The sequence below is a fragment of the Oryx dammah genome, unplaced genomic scaffold (genome assembly GCF_014754425.2).
Source record: "Oryx dammah isolate SB20612 unplaced genomic scaffold, SCBI_Odam_1.1 HiC_scaffold_28, whole genome shotgun sequence".
NCBI classification, from domain to species: Eukaryota; Metazoa; Chordata; class Mammalia; order Artiodactyla; family Bovidae; genus Oryx; species Oryx dammah.
The window spans coordinates 55,469,455-55,484,923 of record NW_024070212.1 but is presented as its reverse complement, the minus strand read 5'-3'; the positions used below and the strand labels follow the sequence as shown (position 1 = coordinate 55,484,923).

Sequence of the window (15,469 nt, the reverse complement as noted above, 5' to 3'; positions counted from 1 at the left end):
GAAACTCCCCCAGATTTATTCCCATCTTAAAGGTAATTTAAGAAATAAAGCAACTCCTTTATTTTTAAAGCATATATTAACTATATAACAATATTCCCATTCAAGACAGTCTTAATTCCAAAGCAATTTATTATCCAGTTCTACCCTGCAATACTCTGGTCAGGATGCTAAAGAAAGAATTCTTCTACCAACTGAATCCTTATGATCTTGTCACCAAAATTAATAAAATGAAACTGTGTATATGGAAAAAAAAAGAGGGGGGAATGTAGGATAAGAAATACAATTCATTGAGTTCTGAAAATATTAGTGCAGATTTGTCCATTAAATACCAGGAATTTGTAATGCAGGCAACATTGAAGTAAATCCACCAAGACCTGAAAATGATGAGGACCCTCAGACAAATGTGGAGAGTTTCACCCGAACAACAACAGGAGATGCATTTGTGGTTTCCAATGTTCCACAGTCTCCCTCCTCCCTTGACCTCTTCCCGCCAAGTCAAATCACGGATCTTGAGGCCACATCACATGAGAATGAGATCAATCTAACATGGACAGCACCAGGGGATGATTTTGATGTTGGAAAAGGTAAGGACTATGTGTCATGCACTGTTGATTAATTGAAAGTTGCTTGTTGCAAAAGCAAGTGTCTAAGGGTGTGTAAGAGGGAAATAATTTATAATTAATAGCTCAGCAAAGTATTAATTTTATAATCTCATGTTATGAATCATCAAGAGTGGCATATTATAACCTGCAATGTATCATTTGCACAGTTTAAAAATCAGAATTCAGCTTTTATGGAAAAATAAATAAGGCTGTGGATGTGAGCATAACTTTGGCATGACTAACAGTGTTTTGGAGGAGAATGAAAAAAGATTTCATATGGTATGCTCTAGTTTCTAAACTACACATAACATTTTTTCTTAGTTCAACAGTATATCATAAGAATAAGTGAAAGCGTCCTGGATCTAAGGGATAATTTTGATGATGCTCTGCAAGTAAACACTACTGCTCTGTTACCAAAAGAGGCCAATTCCAAGGAAACCTTCACATTCAAACCAGGAAATATCTCAGAGGAAAATGAAACCCACATATTCATCGCCATTCAAAGTGTGGATAAAAGCAATTTGACATCAAAAATATCCAACATTGTGCAAGTAGCTTTGTTTGTTCAAGCAGATTACATTCCTGATGAAATTCATCCAGATCCTAGTCCTGATAAAAATCCCCCTAAATCCGGACTCAGCATTTCTACCTTGGTGTTGTTAGTGGTTGGCTCTGTGGTAATTGTTAGTCTGATTTTAAGCATCACCATTTGTATCTTAAACAAGAGAAGAAAGCCTAGCAGACCCAGAACAGGGTTTTAAGAATATATGAACAACAAAATTAAAGGATGTTTCAGAATTTTTAAATTTATCATGTGTGAAAATAATTTAAAGAATTTTACAAGGAACCCTTTGACTAAATATAAACATGCAGAGATATTTGAAATATTGTAAATCAAGATTAAATTAAACAATTTGTATTTATTAATTTATCAAAGGGTGATAAATATCTTTTTTCATATTCATACCTGGTTACATATTATCTGACACAAAACTTCTCTATAAAAATACAAATTTCATCAAGAAGTTAAAACTGTCTATTGGAGTGGTCAAAATACAAATGTAAGAAGGCAAATAAACAATATTTTCGAGAAATGAATTTGGTCTGAGTATTTTTTACTATAAATTGATTTTATTGTATTCACTGAAGGTCTTTAATTGTATACTTGTATCAGTTGACTTCCCTGGTGGCTCAGACGGTAAAGCGTCTGCCTACAACAAGGGAGACCTGGGTTTGATCCCTGGGTCAGGAAGATCCCCTGAGAAGGAAATGGCAACCCACTCCAGTATTCTTGCCTGGAAAATCCCATGGACATAGGAGCCTGGTTGGCTACTGTCCATGGAGTCGCAAAGAGTTGGACACGACTGAGCGACTTCACTGTCTAGCAGTTCAGTTCGGTCACTCAGTTGTGTCTGACTCTTTGCGACCCCATGGACTGCAGCATGCCAGGCCTCCCTGTCCATCACCAACTTCTGGCTTTTACTCAAACTCAGGTCCATTCAGTCGGTGATGCCATCCAACCATCTCATCCTCTGTCGTCCCCTTCTCCTTCTGCCTTCAATCTTTCCCAGCATCAGAGTCTTTTCAAATGAATCACTCCTTCGCATCAGTGGCCAAAGTACTGGAGTTTCAGCATCAGTCCTTCCAATGAATATTCAGGACTGATTTCCTTTAGGATGGACTGGTTGGATCTCCTTGCAGTCCAAGGGACTCTCAAGAGTCTTCTCCAACAATATACTAGTATATACAATATTAATAAGGACATGTTTACTGTACTTCATTGATATGGAATATATTAAAGAAGCTAGGGGAAAGGAAATAAGTGGGGGATGCCTGATAACTGGAAATGTTGGTTTTACTCTTATAGCATTCATTGGAAAATAAGCTGTGTAGTAGGGCATTTGGGGACTGTGCTATTGAGGTAGAAGGTCTATTAGCACAAGTAATTCCTCTGGTGGGTTGGCACCTACTCAAGCATTGCTGAAAGCTATATACATAGAGGTAAACATGGAGAAAATGTAGGAAAGGGGTTGAAAGTGGAAATGTTGGTTGCTCAGTTATATCCGACTTTTTGTGACTCCATGGACTATAGTAGTCTGCCAGGCTCCTCTGTCCATAGGGATTCTTCCAGACAAAATTACTGGAGTGGATTGCCTTTTTCTTCTCCAAAGGGGTAGAGTAAGACAACTGACTTTTTACCAGGAGGGGAATAAAAGCCTGAAATTCTCTAATAGTGGATAGAAATAATCTAAAACAGCCAGAGTTTCCCTATGTCCTTCCAACCTATCAACCCAATAGCCCTGGAGGCAAAGCCTACCAGCCTGGTTAGTACTCTCCCTGATTCTCTGGGGCAACAGCTTTGCTCTGATGGGTCTTAGCTGAAGACTCTCCACTTCCAGGACAGGCTTTGATTTAGATCTATTTCCAGAACTACAGCAGTAACTGATTATGAATTGGTAAGAATCAGAAAAACAACAGAATGATTACCATTTTTGTATTCTGAATAAGCTACAAAATATATATGAGTCAGTAGAAAATGAAAATGAAGAGCTCCTGCTCAATAATTTATAAGGATTTTAAGATGGTAACAGCAAAGCATTAAAGCAAGTACTTGGACCTTCTAAGCATGAGACACCATGCAAATGTACAAGTCCCACCCCACAAAGCTAGCCCTGGCTATAGTACAGATAACCTAGTGAGAAAATCTGAAGTATAAAAGCTCTATGGGATTTCCATTACATTCCTATAGCACTGTTATGATCCAATAGTTTATTTATAAAATGTACCAGGTATAGAAATGAAACCTTAGGGCCATCACCATCTGGTAGGAAATCTAGCTACAGGAAAAAATTCTAAGCTATCCCAATAAAGGAAGAGAGGCAGCCCTAAGTGGGGAAGAGTAGCCCATTATCAACCACAAAGGTTCAAATGGCTACAGGATTCCTGAAGAGAAAAACCACCACAGCAGCCATCCAACTGGCTGCTGCCCCTTCAGATGGGCAGTTGGCAGTGTCACAGGCTAACGACCCACCTGGAGAGGTCAGTCCAAGCTTGTAGGACCAAGAGATGGTATCCATTTACCATATCAGCTGCTCAGCCAGAACTGAGGGAACCACTTTCCCATGTTATAATGCATGCTACTTGGTGTTGGCTGATGTTACAGGTCAGAGTGACCCAATACAGCATGGGTAAATGGTGAGACCCAAACCACAGTGTCTGATGACACTACCATAAAATGGAACTCAGAATAGCACAGCTCAAAGTAACTATGAAGTGAGTCAGGACTGCTGTAGATTTGACAGTGAAGTATGGTTGCTAGTCTCCAAAAGGATTTCCAAAGAGCCACAGCTCCTATTGTTCATGGCCTTATGTAGTTGTCTCCCACATTAGGGTATAGGATGGTCCCAATGACTTATTTAAAAGTCAGAAAGCAGCAGAAATGATGGACACCATATTTTTTGTATTCTTGATAACTCTGTCATTTACAAAAATTCAGTTATAGTGACAGAGATCACTGCAGAGATTCCAAGACTATACAGAGAATGAAAGAGGCCCAACTATCCCTGCTTTGCAGTCAGTCACACCTCAAGATTATTCTATTTGCAGTCATTAGACTTCAAGCATAACTAGCAAAAGAAACTCCCCTTTAAGACCAGTAAGCCAATACAATTATGGAGGACATAAAGAGGTAGTTGTTTTAGCCACCAAGTTTTCAACTAGTTTGGTCCATAAATCTAAATTACTGAAACAACCAATAACAGTATTACTCAGTGTTCCATCTGGGTATCAGAACCACTGTTAACATTATGGAATTGAGAATTTATTATAGGGGTTAACTGGGACACTAAAGAACTGAACAAAGAACTGTAGAATCAGAAAAAAAAACTTAATATAAATATTAATAACAAACCTCCCTGAAACACTGGAGTTAGCTCTTGGTGTTGGATGTTGGAAGTTAAGCAAGGCCAGGAACTAGCGTGGAACTGTAGGAGTTTGCTGTTTGCTGTAAGTCTTTGCCTCTGCTCTGCTACCACCCTTGTAAGACTCTTGCCAAGTATCTCATTGTGGGTCTGGGATCATGATGGGTCGGCAAAGCCAGCACTAAAGAAGAGGAGTTGGACACGGGGTAGGGAAGAGTAAGGACACTAGCCCATTTCCATCTTTCTTATTGCCTCCTATCACCTCAACTTCAAATAGTTATGGCAGCTCTTTTAGATCTTTGAACTTTCAAGCAAATGTCTCTTGTCACCAACTCTAACCCAAGCCATACAGATTCTATGAAATGTACTTCTATTTCTCCAAGTTGCCTCAGCAAAGCAAATTCAAACAGGGAAGTATGTAATGATGATCTGTTGCACAGCAAGGAATTTCCTTATGTGGTAGTAAGTGGACCCTGTCCTTAATGTGTCCTTAAGAAAACTGAAGGAAACAGGAAGCTCTGAGACCCCATGACCTAGTAGATTACTTCCGTCAAAGCAGCTTCATGGACTGCAAAACCTCTGGCCCACTCCCAGGAACCGTGGAGGTATGTTGTACTGAGCCCACTTATCTATTTACGTCCATATTCTGTAAGCCTTTTGTATTGCTTCTTTGCAAATTCAGTAATAAACCTTGTTATTCAGTAATAAACAATTTAAGAAATGTTATCAATTTCCAAATGACACAAATAGTTTTGATATTTAATAGAAAAGCATAAATTGCCGGGGGGGGGCGGAACAAAAAGAGCTTATAAATACAAATGAGAAACTCGTGTGTGAGATCAAGAAAAGATAAGAACGATTCAAGTAGGAAAGAGCAGTCAAGCATTTCTGATTAATGCTAAAATGTGGCCAATGAATATAACAACACAGTTATTAGTGACCATAATAAGAGAAATCTTGGTAAAGAAAAACAGGAAGTGAATAAATCCAGAAACTGTATATACACAATTCTTTCAAGATTTTAATTCTGAAGTAGAGCAGAGAAAAGGAATAGAAATTAGGAAAAGTAATATGCGGTCCAAAGAGATTTAATCTTTACTACAATTGTAAATTTTTGTAACTGTTTCAGAACTATTTTATATTTTAAACTCTCTCTACATGATGAACTGATAAAAAATAAAACTTTAAAACAGTTCTTTGTAATTAGAGATTGATATAAAAGCAACAGAAACTATGCTTTAATTTTCTCATCTGTAAAAATCTGTGAAAATACTAATATCCACCATCAGAAAAGTGAAAGTGAAAGTCGCTCAGTCATGCCCAACTCTTTGCAACCCCATGCACTATCGCGTGCCAGGCTCCTCTGTCCATGGAATTCTCCAGGCCAGAATACTGGAGTCAGTAGCCATTCCCTTCTCCAAGGGATCTTCCCAACCCACAGATCAAACCCAGGTCTCCCACAAGTGTTGTATAAATCTCAAGATAATGGCAGTCCTTGGCCTCATTTCTGCACACACTTAGTGTTCAATTCATAGCAGCTCTCATGCTGATAAGGTTTGTATTGCCATACCCTAAATTCAGATATCTCAGCACTGAGGGTGTTGGGAGCTGCATTAGGCATTACTGACAAAATAGAGGCACGGCCCTAAACCCCCTCCCTTTGTTCTGTAGGCACAGACCTGGAATGAAGGAGATATGCTTTGTGATTCTGACTTGTTTTTTCCTTTCCTTGGCTGAGTTGACTGAAGAGAATATTAAGGTGTTATTGTTTTTGAGAGGAGCATGAGAAGGCATAAAGCCTTCTGCAGCTGTGCTCAAAGAATAATTCATAAAGTTAATCACTGACATTTGTTCAAGGACTTTTACAAAAAAATGTTCCAGGGTGAGCACACAGGCCGCAGCTTGGGTTTCTCTGCATCTAAGAATAGACAAATGTTTATTGAAATATTACTTCACATGTTAGCCCATAGAGACATTAAAGAAAGCACAGGAAGACTGTCTAAATTTCTATGTTTGTTTTATACTTTCCATGGGCCAGAAAAGGTTCCTATAGATGCTTTTGCTCTGTGGAATATGATTAGAAATGTCCTGGACCCTCGTCATGAGGCTGTTAGACAGCCTATGGGGGAGGCTATAGTGGTGGGTGGTGGGTCTCCACCTTCTGCGCAGATCATATTTTCTGCCATTGACGAAGAAAAGGAGGGAGACTGTGCTCAACCTCCTGAGGAAGGAGAGGGCTTATAGGACGCTGGGCTGGGCACCCTGGTGAGCCCCCTCCTCCTCTAGCAAACCTTTAAAAACTTATCCACCACTTTCTGATTTAAAGCGATCACCAACGCCTCCATTTGAGCCTCCAGGGCCCAGGAGTTCCCCACTTTGCCCCCAAAGCCTCTCAAAGCGTTGCCTAAGGCTGAGGAAGATAAAAAGTTTTTTTGAACAAGTTCAGTTCAGTTCAGTCGCTCAGTCGTGTCCGACTCTTTGCAACCCCATGAATCGCAGCACACCAGGCCTCCCTGTCCATCACCATCTCCCGGAGTTCACTGAGACTCACGTCCATCGAGTCCGTGATGCCATCCAGACATGTCATCCTTGGTCGTCCCCTTCTCCTACTGCCCCCAATCCCTCTCAGCATCAGAGTCTTTTCCAATGAGTCAACTCTTCGCATGAGGTGGCCAAAGTACTGGAGTTTCAGCTTTAGCATCATTCCTTCCAAAGAAATCCCAGGGTTGATCTCCTTCAGAATGGACTGGTTGGATCTCCTTGCAGTCCAAGGGACTCTCAAGAGTCTTCTCCAACACCAGAGTTCAAAAGCATCAATTCTTCAGCGCTCAGCCCTCTTTACAATCCAACTCTCACATCCATACATGACCACAGGAAAAACCATAGCCTTGACTAGACGGACCTTAGTCAGCAAAATATGTCTCTGCTTTTGAATATGCTATCTAGGTTGGTCATAACTTTTCTTCCAAGGAGTAAGCATCTTTTAATTTCATGGCTGCAGTCACCATCTGCAGTGATTTTGGAGCCCCAAAAAATAAAGTCCGACACTGTTTGAACAAAGGAGCTTTTAAAGCAAACATGTACACAATATGCAGAGCGTGCTCCTTGGAGAAAACCCCCTCAGGGGGCCCTCACCCAGGCTAGGAGAGAAGCGGACAGATAAGGGGACTTGGCAACAATATTAACCCCTGACATTGAAATCAGTTACTCTGATTCCAACGGGAGTGGCTGGCCCCCTACCTGAGGGCATTGTGAGACTTGTGCTGGGGCGTTGCTCATTTTGTTTCCAAGGAATTTCGGTGGTGCCTGGTGTAGTAGATCATGAGTATACTGGGGAAATTAAAGTTTTGATCTCACCACCTACCAAACCTGTGCAAATTAATAAAGGTCAAAGAGTAACACAGCTTTTGCTTTTACCTTATTATCAGACAGGAAAAATTTTGACTTCTCAAGCTAGGGGCCTCAGAGCATTTGGATCTAGTGATCTAGCCTTTTGGGTGCAGGAAATTACAGCTCCAAAGCCTTTGAAAGATCTTTTAATTCAAGGGAATAAAATGTCAGGGCTGTTAGATACTGGAGCAGACATCTCTTGCATTGCTGGAAAAGATTGACCCTCATCCTGGCCGACATGCTTGACCAGTGCCAGCTTGGTAGGAATAGGGTTAATGCCCTTGGTTACTAAGAGCTCACAAATTTTAACCTGGTCAGATGAGAAGGGGGCACAGGCACCTTTTGTCCATATGTGATTCCTTCACTACCTTTTTTTTTATGGGGGAGAGATATATTATCTCAGATGGAAATGCTTTTATATAGCCCAGATAAAAAGGTTACTAATCAAATGTTGCAAATGAGGTATAATCCTGATAAGGGGCTTGGTGAAGATCAGCAGAAAATTGTTTCTCCATTAGAGGCGGTTCCTAACAAAAATACAGAAGGTCTAGGATATTCAAATTTATCCTAGAGGCTGTTGCTTTTGCTGCCAACCCTATTACCTGGAAATCTGATGATCTGGTATGGGTGGAACAATGGCCGTTAACAGCTAAATGAGGGCAAATTGCCCATCAGTCAGTCAGCCAGGAAATTAAATTCCTTCTGTTTATCAACACTTTGCAGCTAAATGCTGTGAGTAGAGTGGTGAAAGAAAACACTACCCTAAGTCTTCATGGAAGTTAGAGTCTCACAGAAAGACAGATATTAAACAAAACACAAGTCACAAATAATTATAAGTTTTCAAAGTGGTCTGAGGTTTCATTCAGTAATCGTATCTCTCATGATAGTTATCAAGCCTACAAGCAAGTAAAATCCTCACTATCCACACTACTGACCTTCCATTCATATCCAGATTTCTAGGAGCACAAGGTTTTGCCCTCAATATGACCTTTACTACAAGAACAAGGGAATATTTACTACCCATCAGGATATCATTTCCAAAAATCAACTATGCAGGCCCAAAACAGAGAACAAAAATTATCATGTACACCAGCTTACAAGCTTAGAATACAGCAAGCCACATCTCCTTACAGAAAGTGAGAGGTACTAAGTCAGCCAAACATGACAACCACCCACTAATTCTACCACTCTAAACACCATCCAATACAAGAAGATAAGGCAAGAGAGAAAGAGGTTGTTCTTCTGGAGAAGTGCAGTGTTCTGAAAAGACACTCCTGAATGAAGTGTAAATCTCAGGAAGCCACATAAGTCAGGAGGGTAATCCACTAACATCAACACTGCTGAGCCTCTGGAAGGGCAGAGTTCCTGACAGTCTGACATGGAAGAAACGGACAGGAGAGAGAAGGTGGAAGGCATCGAGTATTTTGTGCATGTTTGATACATGAAGGAGTATAGAGTTTCTTATTGAGTAGAATTGTAGATTGTGACTAGGTTTAATCCACTTGGGATCTCCCATGTCAAGAGACTGTGTAAAGAGAAGAGCTTTATAGGACCCATCTAAGAAACTCCCGGGTCTCCTGCATTGCAGGCATTCTTTACAGTCTGAGCTACCTGGGAAATCCAACTCAAGTATAAGCATATCTTAAAATGAATAGGATTGGGATTTAACCAACAAACCAAACATGAGAGGCAAAATTGATAATACTAATGGAATTTGGTCTTCCCTGATGGCTCAAACAGTGTAGAATCTGCCTGCAATGAGGGAGACCAGGGTTCAATCCCTGGGTCAGGAAGATCCCTTGGAGAAGGGAATGGCTACCTACTCCAGTATTTTTGCCTGGAGAATTTCATGGACAGAGGAGCCTGGTAAGCTACAGTCCATGGGGTTGCAAAGAGTTGGACACAACTGAGCGACTAACACACACACACACACACACACAATGGAATTGAAGTGTCTTGTGAATAAGTAAGAGATATTGGTACCCAATCAGATAGGAGAACTCTGGAGCACAGTTCATTATAGACATGGAAGAAGAATATTCTTCCATGCTTATATACCAGGGAGATATGGCTCAGATGGTAGAGAGAATACCACTCAATAAATTGATTTCATAGTGATCACAGTCAATAATGTTGTTGCACAAAATTATGGTGACAAAGCAATTGATATACAGACAATTTCCTGGACACCAAACTCCTACTGTCTTCCACTTCCTTCCCCCCTGTAGATAAGATTTGTGTTCACCTCATCATCATCCATTCTCCCTTCTGCAGGCATAGTTTCAGTCATTTTCCATGCTGGATTTCCTGACAAGTCCTTGTCTTCATTTCCAGTGACCCCCCTATCATTGCCCACTACTTCTGGTGCTGAGCATGGCTTCATCCCTTGGATTGGCTCCATTTCCCTCTATTTCTGTCTTCTGTTTCCTTATAATCTCAATTCTTATCTAGGACCATCACATATATGCCTCCAAAGGGATCCATTTAAATCATATATTAATGGCATCACTGGAGTTTAGCAAAGCGCAATCTCAGGGTTGTCGTGTGGTGGCCTTGCTCACCACATAGGACTGACACATGAAAAATCCGTAGTCTTTGTGAAAGATTGTAAATGCAACATTAAATGGTCCTATAGCTTTAGTACTACAATAGCCCATTATACCTCAATTCAAGTAACATTTGTTTGCAAAACAACTATATGAATTATGATCCCAGTGCTCTGTTTTCTTTAATAAACTATGTGATGACCCATACATTGATTTGTGGTATGTCTGACCTCAAGGGGAATATAAGCAAAGTGCTAAACACTATGTGTCCTGCTATCTGTCCTCACACAGTACAGGAAATAAGGGAGGGCATTTACACAAAATTGTGACAGAAGCATATGAGAAACTGAAAAATAGCAATGTTGTGATATGAAGTAGCGCCATCACTCATTCCATAATTTGAATATCTGATTGGACTTGGAAGTAACAACGATCAAAATCCTGTGCTTTTCTCCAAGTGTAAATTCATACACAGCAGTTTCTCAAATATATTTGGACCCTTAATCAAACTTTTTTTCCTAGAAAGGAAAACAAGGCGCTCCAGATTCCAGAGAATCTAAAGTCAAGGGATAAGGCCATCAGAGGAAATCCTGCTATTGAATGCCAATTCCTTCTCCAACCTTTGCTCCCACACCATGAACGTCACACATACTCACAAACACACATTTTAAGACAACATTTAAAATGTGGGTAGTTTAGAGAGCTTTTTAGAAAAAGGTTTGTCAATTTTTATAAGGAAATGAAATAATTTCATAAAACTTAAATATTATCTTCACCCACACCTCCTTCTGAATTTCTTTTTCTCAGAGAATGAAGTATCTTACCACCCAGGCATTCAAATCGGAGACCAGGAAGCCAAACCTTGGAGACCAGGAAGCCAAACCTTGACCCGCCGATTTCCTCACATTTTGCCTCCCATCAGTTAACAGGTCCTGTCACAGACATCTCCCCATCTCGTCTTTGTCTCTCGCCATCTCACCGTCAGTGATGCTGCCTCAGGTCAGCACCCATCATCATCTCCTGGATACAGATGCTCCCTACCTTGTCTCTGTATCTTTTTAAATTTAATTTTGTACTGGACCATAACTGATTTACAATATTGTGTTAGTTTCAAGTGTACAGAAAAATGATTCAGTTACACATTTTACGTGCATCTATTCTTTTTCAAATTCTTTTCCCATTTAGGGTATTACAGAATATTGTGCAGAATTCCCTGTGCTATACAGTGTCCTTGTTGGTTTTCTATTTTACATACAGTAGTGTATACATGTTAATCCCAAACTTGCAATCTATCTCTCTCCTCAACTCATCCTTACCCCTGGTAATCATAAATTCCTTTTTTTAACTCTGTGAGTCTGTTTCTGTTCTGTAAGTAATTTCATTTGTATCAGATTTTCAGATTTCACATATAAGCTTTATCATATATTTATCTTTCTCATACTTACCACAGGCTATTGTAAACAGCACTACAATGAAGCCTGGGGTACATGGAATCTTTTGAGCCATCTTTTTCTCTAGACATATTCTAAGGAGTAGATTGCTAGATTATATGATAGCTCTATTTTTAGTTTTTTAAGGTGGCTTACCAATTCACATTTCACCAAAAGTGAACACTCCCTCCAGAATTTATTGTTTGTAGATTTTTTGATGATGGCCACTCTGATTGGTGTGAGGTAATATCTTATTGATGTTTGACAATGTATTTGATATTACATTTGACTTGCATTTCTGTAATAATTAGCAATGTTAAGAATCTTCAGATGTGCCTGTTGTCTGTCTTTATGTCTTCTTTGGAGAAATGTCTATAGGTCTTCTATGTATTTTTAGTTGGGTTGTTTGTGTTTTTTATATTGAGCCTCATGATCCATTTGTAAATTTTACAGATTAAACCCTTGTCAGTCTCATCATTTGCAAATATTTTCTCCCCTTCTGTGGGATTTCTTTTCAATTTGTTTATGGTTCCTTCACTGTGCAAAAGTTTTTGAGTTTAATTAGGTCTCATTTGTCTATTTTTATTTCCATTATAGGAGGAGACTGCTCCTAAAATCAATTGTTGCAATTTATGCCAAAGAGTGTTCTGTCTCTGTTTCCTCTAAGAGATTTATAGCATCCAGTTCTACATGCAGCCCTTTAATTCATTTTGAGTTTATTTTTGTATATGGTGTTAACCAACAAAAGAAATACAGATCAATGGAACAGGAAAGAAAGCCCAGAGATAAACTCACCTACCTATGGTCAATTAACCTACAACAAAGATGACATCTTAAGACTTCCAATGGCACGCACATAGAGAACAGAATTATGGACATGGCTGGTTGAGGGAGAAGGAGAAGTTGGGAGGTATGGAAAAAGAACATGAAAACATACATTACCATATATAAAACTGGTAACCAACAGGAATTTGCTGTATGACTCAGGGAACTCAAACTGGGACTTGATAACAACCTAAAGGAATGTGGTGGGACAGATGCTCAAGTGGGAGGGGATATGGGTAAACCTATGGATGATTAATGTTTGGTAGTTCAGTTCAGTTTAGTTCAGTAGCTCAGTCATGTCCGACTCTTTGCGACTCCATGGACTGCAGCACACCAGGCTTCCCTGTCCATCATCAAACCCTGGAGCTTGTTCAAACTCATGTCCATCAAGTCAGTGATGACATTCAACCATCTCTTCCACTGTCATCCCCTTCTCCTGCATTCAGTCTTTCCCAGCATCAGAGTCATTTCTATGTACTGATCATGAGGAAGGCTTCCTTATCTCTCCTTTCTATTCTTTGGAACTCTGCATTCAGATGGATATATCTTTCCTTTTCTCCTTTGCCTTTTGCTTCTTTTCTTTTCACAGTGATTGTAAGGCCTCCTCAAACAGCTATTTTGGTTTTTGGCACTTCTTTTTCTTGGTGATGCTCTTGATCACTGTCTCCTGCAAAACATCACAAACCTCTGTCCATAATTCTTCAGGCACTCTGTCTATCAGATCTAGTCCCTTGAATCTATTGGTCATTTCCAGTGTATAATCATAAGGGATTTGATTTAGGTCATACCTGAATGGTCTAGTGTTTTTCCCTACTTTCTTCAATTTAAGTCTGAATTTTTCAATAAGGAGTTCATGATCTGAGCCACAGTCAGCTCCCAGTCTTGTTTTTGCTGATAGAGCTTCTCTTTCTTCAGCTGCGAAGAATATAATCATTCTGATTTTGGTATTGATCATCTGGGTGATGTCCATGTGTAGAGTCGTCTCTTGTGTTGTAGGAAGAGGGTGTTTGCTATGACCAGTTTGATCTCTTGGCAAAACTTTGTTAGCTTTTGCCCTGCTTCATCTTGTACTCCAAGGGCAAACTTGCCTATTACTCCAGGTGTTTCTTGACTTCCTACTTTTGCATTCCAGTTCCCTACGATGAAAAGGATATCTTTTGGGGGTGTTAGTTTTAGAAGCTCTTTTGGGTCTTCATAGAGTTGTTCAGTGTCACCTTCTTCACATTACTGGTTGGGGCATAGACTTGGATTACTGTGATATTGAATGGTTTGCCTTGGAAACAAACAGAGATCATCTATCGTTTTTGAGATTGCACCCAAGTACTGCATTTTCGACTCTTTCATTGACTATGAGGGCTACTCCATTTCTTCTAAGGGATTCTTGCCCACAGTAGTGGATATAATGGTCATCTGAATTTAATTCGCCCATTCCTGTCCATTTTAGTTCGTTGATTCCTAAAATGTTGATGTTCACTCTTGCCATCTCCTGTTTGACCACTTCCAATTTGCCTTGATTAGTGGACCTAACATTCCAGGTACCTATGCAATATTGTTCTTTACAGCATTGGACTTTACTTCCATCACCAGTCACATCCACAACAGGGTGTTGTTTTTGCTTTGGCTCTGTCTTCATTCTTCCTGGAATTTTTTCCTCTACTTTTGTCCATTAGCATATTGGGCACCTACCGACCTGGGGAGTTCATCTTTCAGTGTCATATCTTTTTGCCTCTTCATATTGTTCATGGGGTTCTTAAGGCAAGAATATGGACTGGTTTGCCATTCCATTCTCCAGTGGACCACACTTTGTCAGAACTCTCCATCATGACCCATCTGTCTTGAGTGGCCCTACACAGTATGGCTCATAGTTTCACGGAGTTAGAAGAGGTTTGGGTCTCTGTGATCAGTTTGATTAGTTTTCTGTGATTGTGATTTTCATTCTGTCTGCCCTCTGATGGATAAGAATAAGAGGCTTATGGAAGCTTCCTGATGGGAGAGACTGACTATGGGGAAACTGTGTCTTGTTCTCATGGGCGGGACCATGTTCAGTAAATCTTTAATCCAATTTTCTGTTGAAAGAGTATCATTTCCCTTCTCCAGGGGATCTTCCTAACCCAGGGATCAAACCCAGGTCTCCAGCATTTCAGGCGGATTCTTTACTAGCTGAGCCACAAAGGAAGCCCAATGTTTGGTAGAAACCAATTCAAAACTGTAAGCAATTATCCTTCAAGTAAAAATAAATAAACCCAAAGATAAAATAAAATGGCCAAAAGCTCTGGAAAAACAACAACTATCCAATAGAAAAAATACAATCTACCTGTTCAATAAATGGTGCAGAGAAAACTAGACAGCTGCATGTAAAAAATGAAATTAGAATATCCTTTAACACCATACACAAAAATAAACTCTGTATCTGCATTCTACCCTCCCTAATATGTCTACCACGTTGCCCCCAAAGTAATGCACAAAACCAAAATAGCTCTTAAACTAATTTTAATATTAGTTGCATGCCACGAAGGCAGTGACTATATATCACTTTTGCCAGGAAGACATCTAGCACAAAAGCACCAAAATATTTATCAAATGTATCAGTGCCAGGCCTGCCAATGGGGCTCTTGCCTCCACTTCCCTAACTTTTATTGTACCATTCCAGTGATCTCACACTTTTAATCTCAGACTTTCAGTCTTCCCAAAATTTCACATGATTTTATCTCTGGATGTTTATCAGGAACACCATAGTCCCTCATCCTTCTGCATTT

The 15,469-nt window shown here is 39.9% G+C and overlaps 1 protein-coding gene across 1 annotated transcript in view; it reads left to right on the top strand.

Moving 5' to 3' along the window:
* CLCA4 (chloride channel accessory 4) overlaps positions 1-1,700 on the top strand; it is a 48,329-nt gene extending 46,629 nt beyond the window's left edge. The window contains exons 13-14 of the mRNA XM_040232401.1: positions 348-584; positions 924-1,700. Coding sequence (XP_040088335.1) covers positions 348-584; positions 924-1,363 — 677 coding nt within the window. The 3' untranslated portion in view covers positions 1,364-1,700. The remainder of the gene's footprint in view (positions 1-347; positions 585-923) is intronic.
* The last annotated feature ends 13,769 nt before the right edge of the window (positions 1,701-15,469 follow it).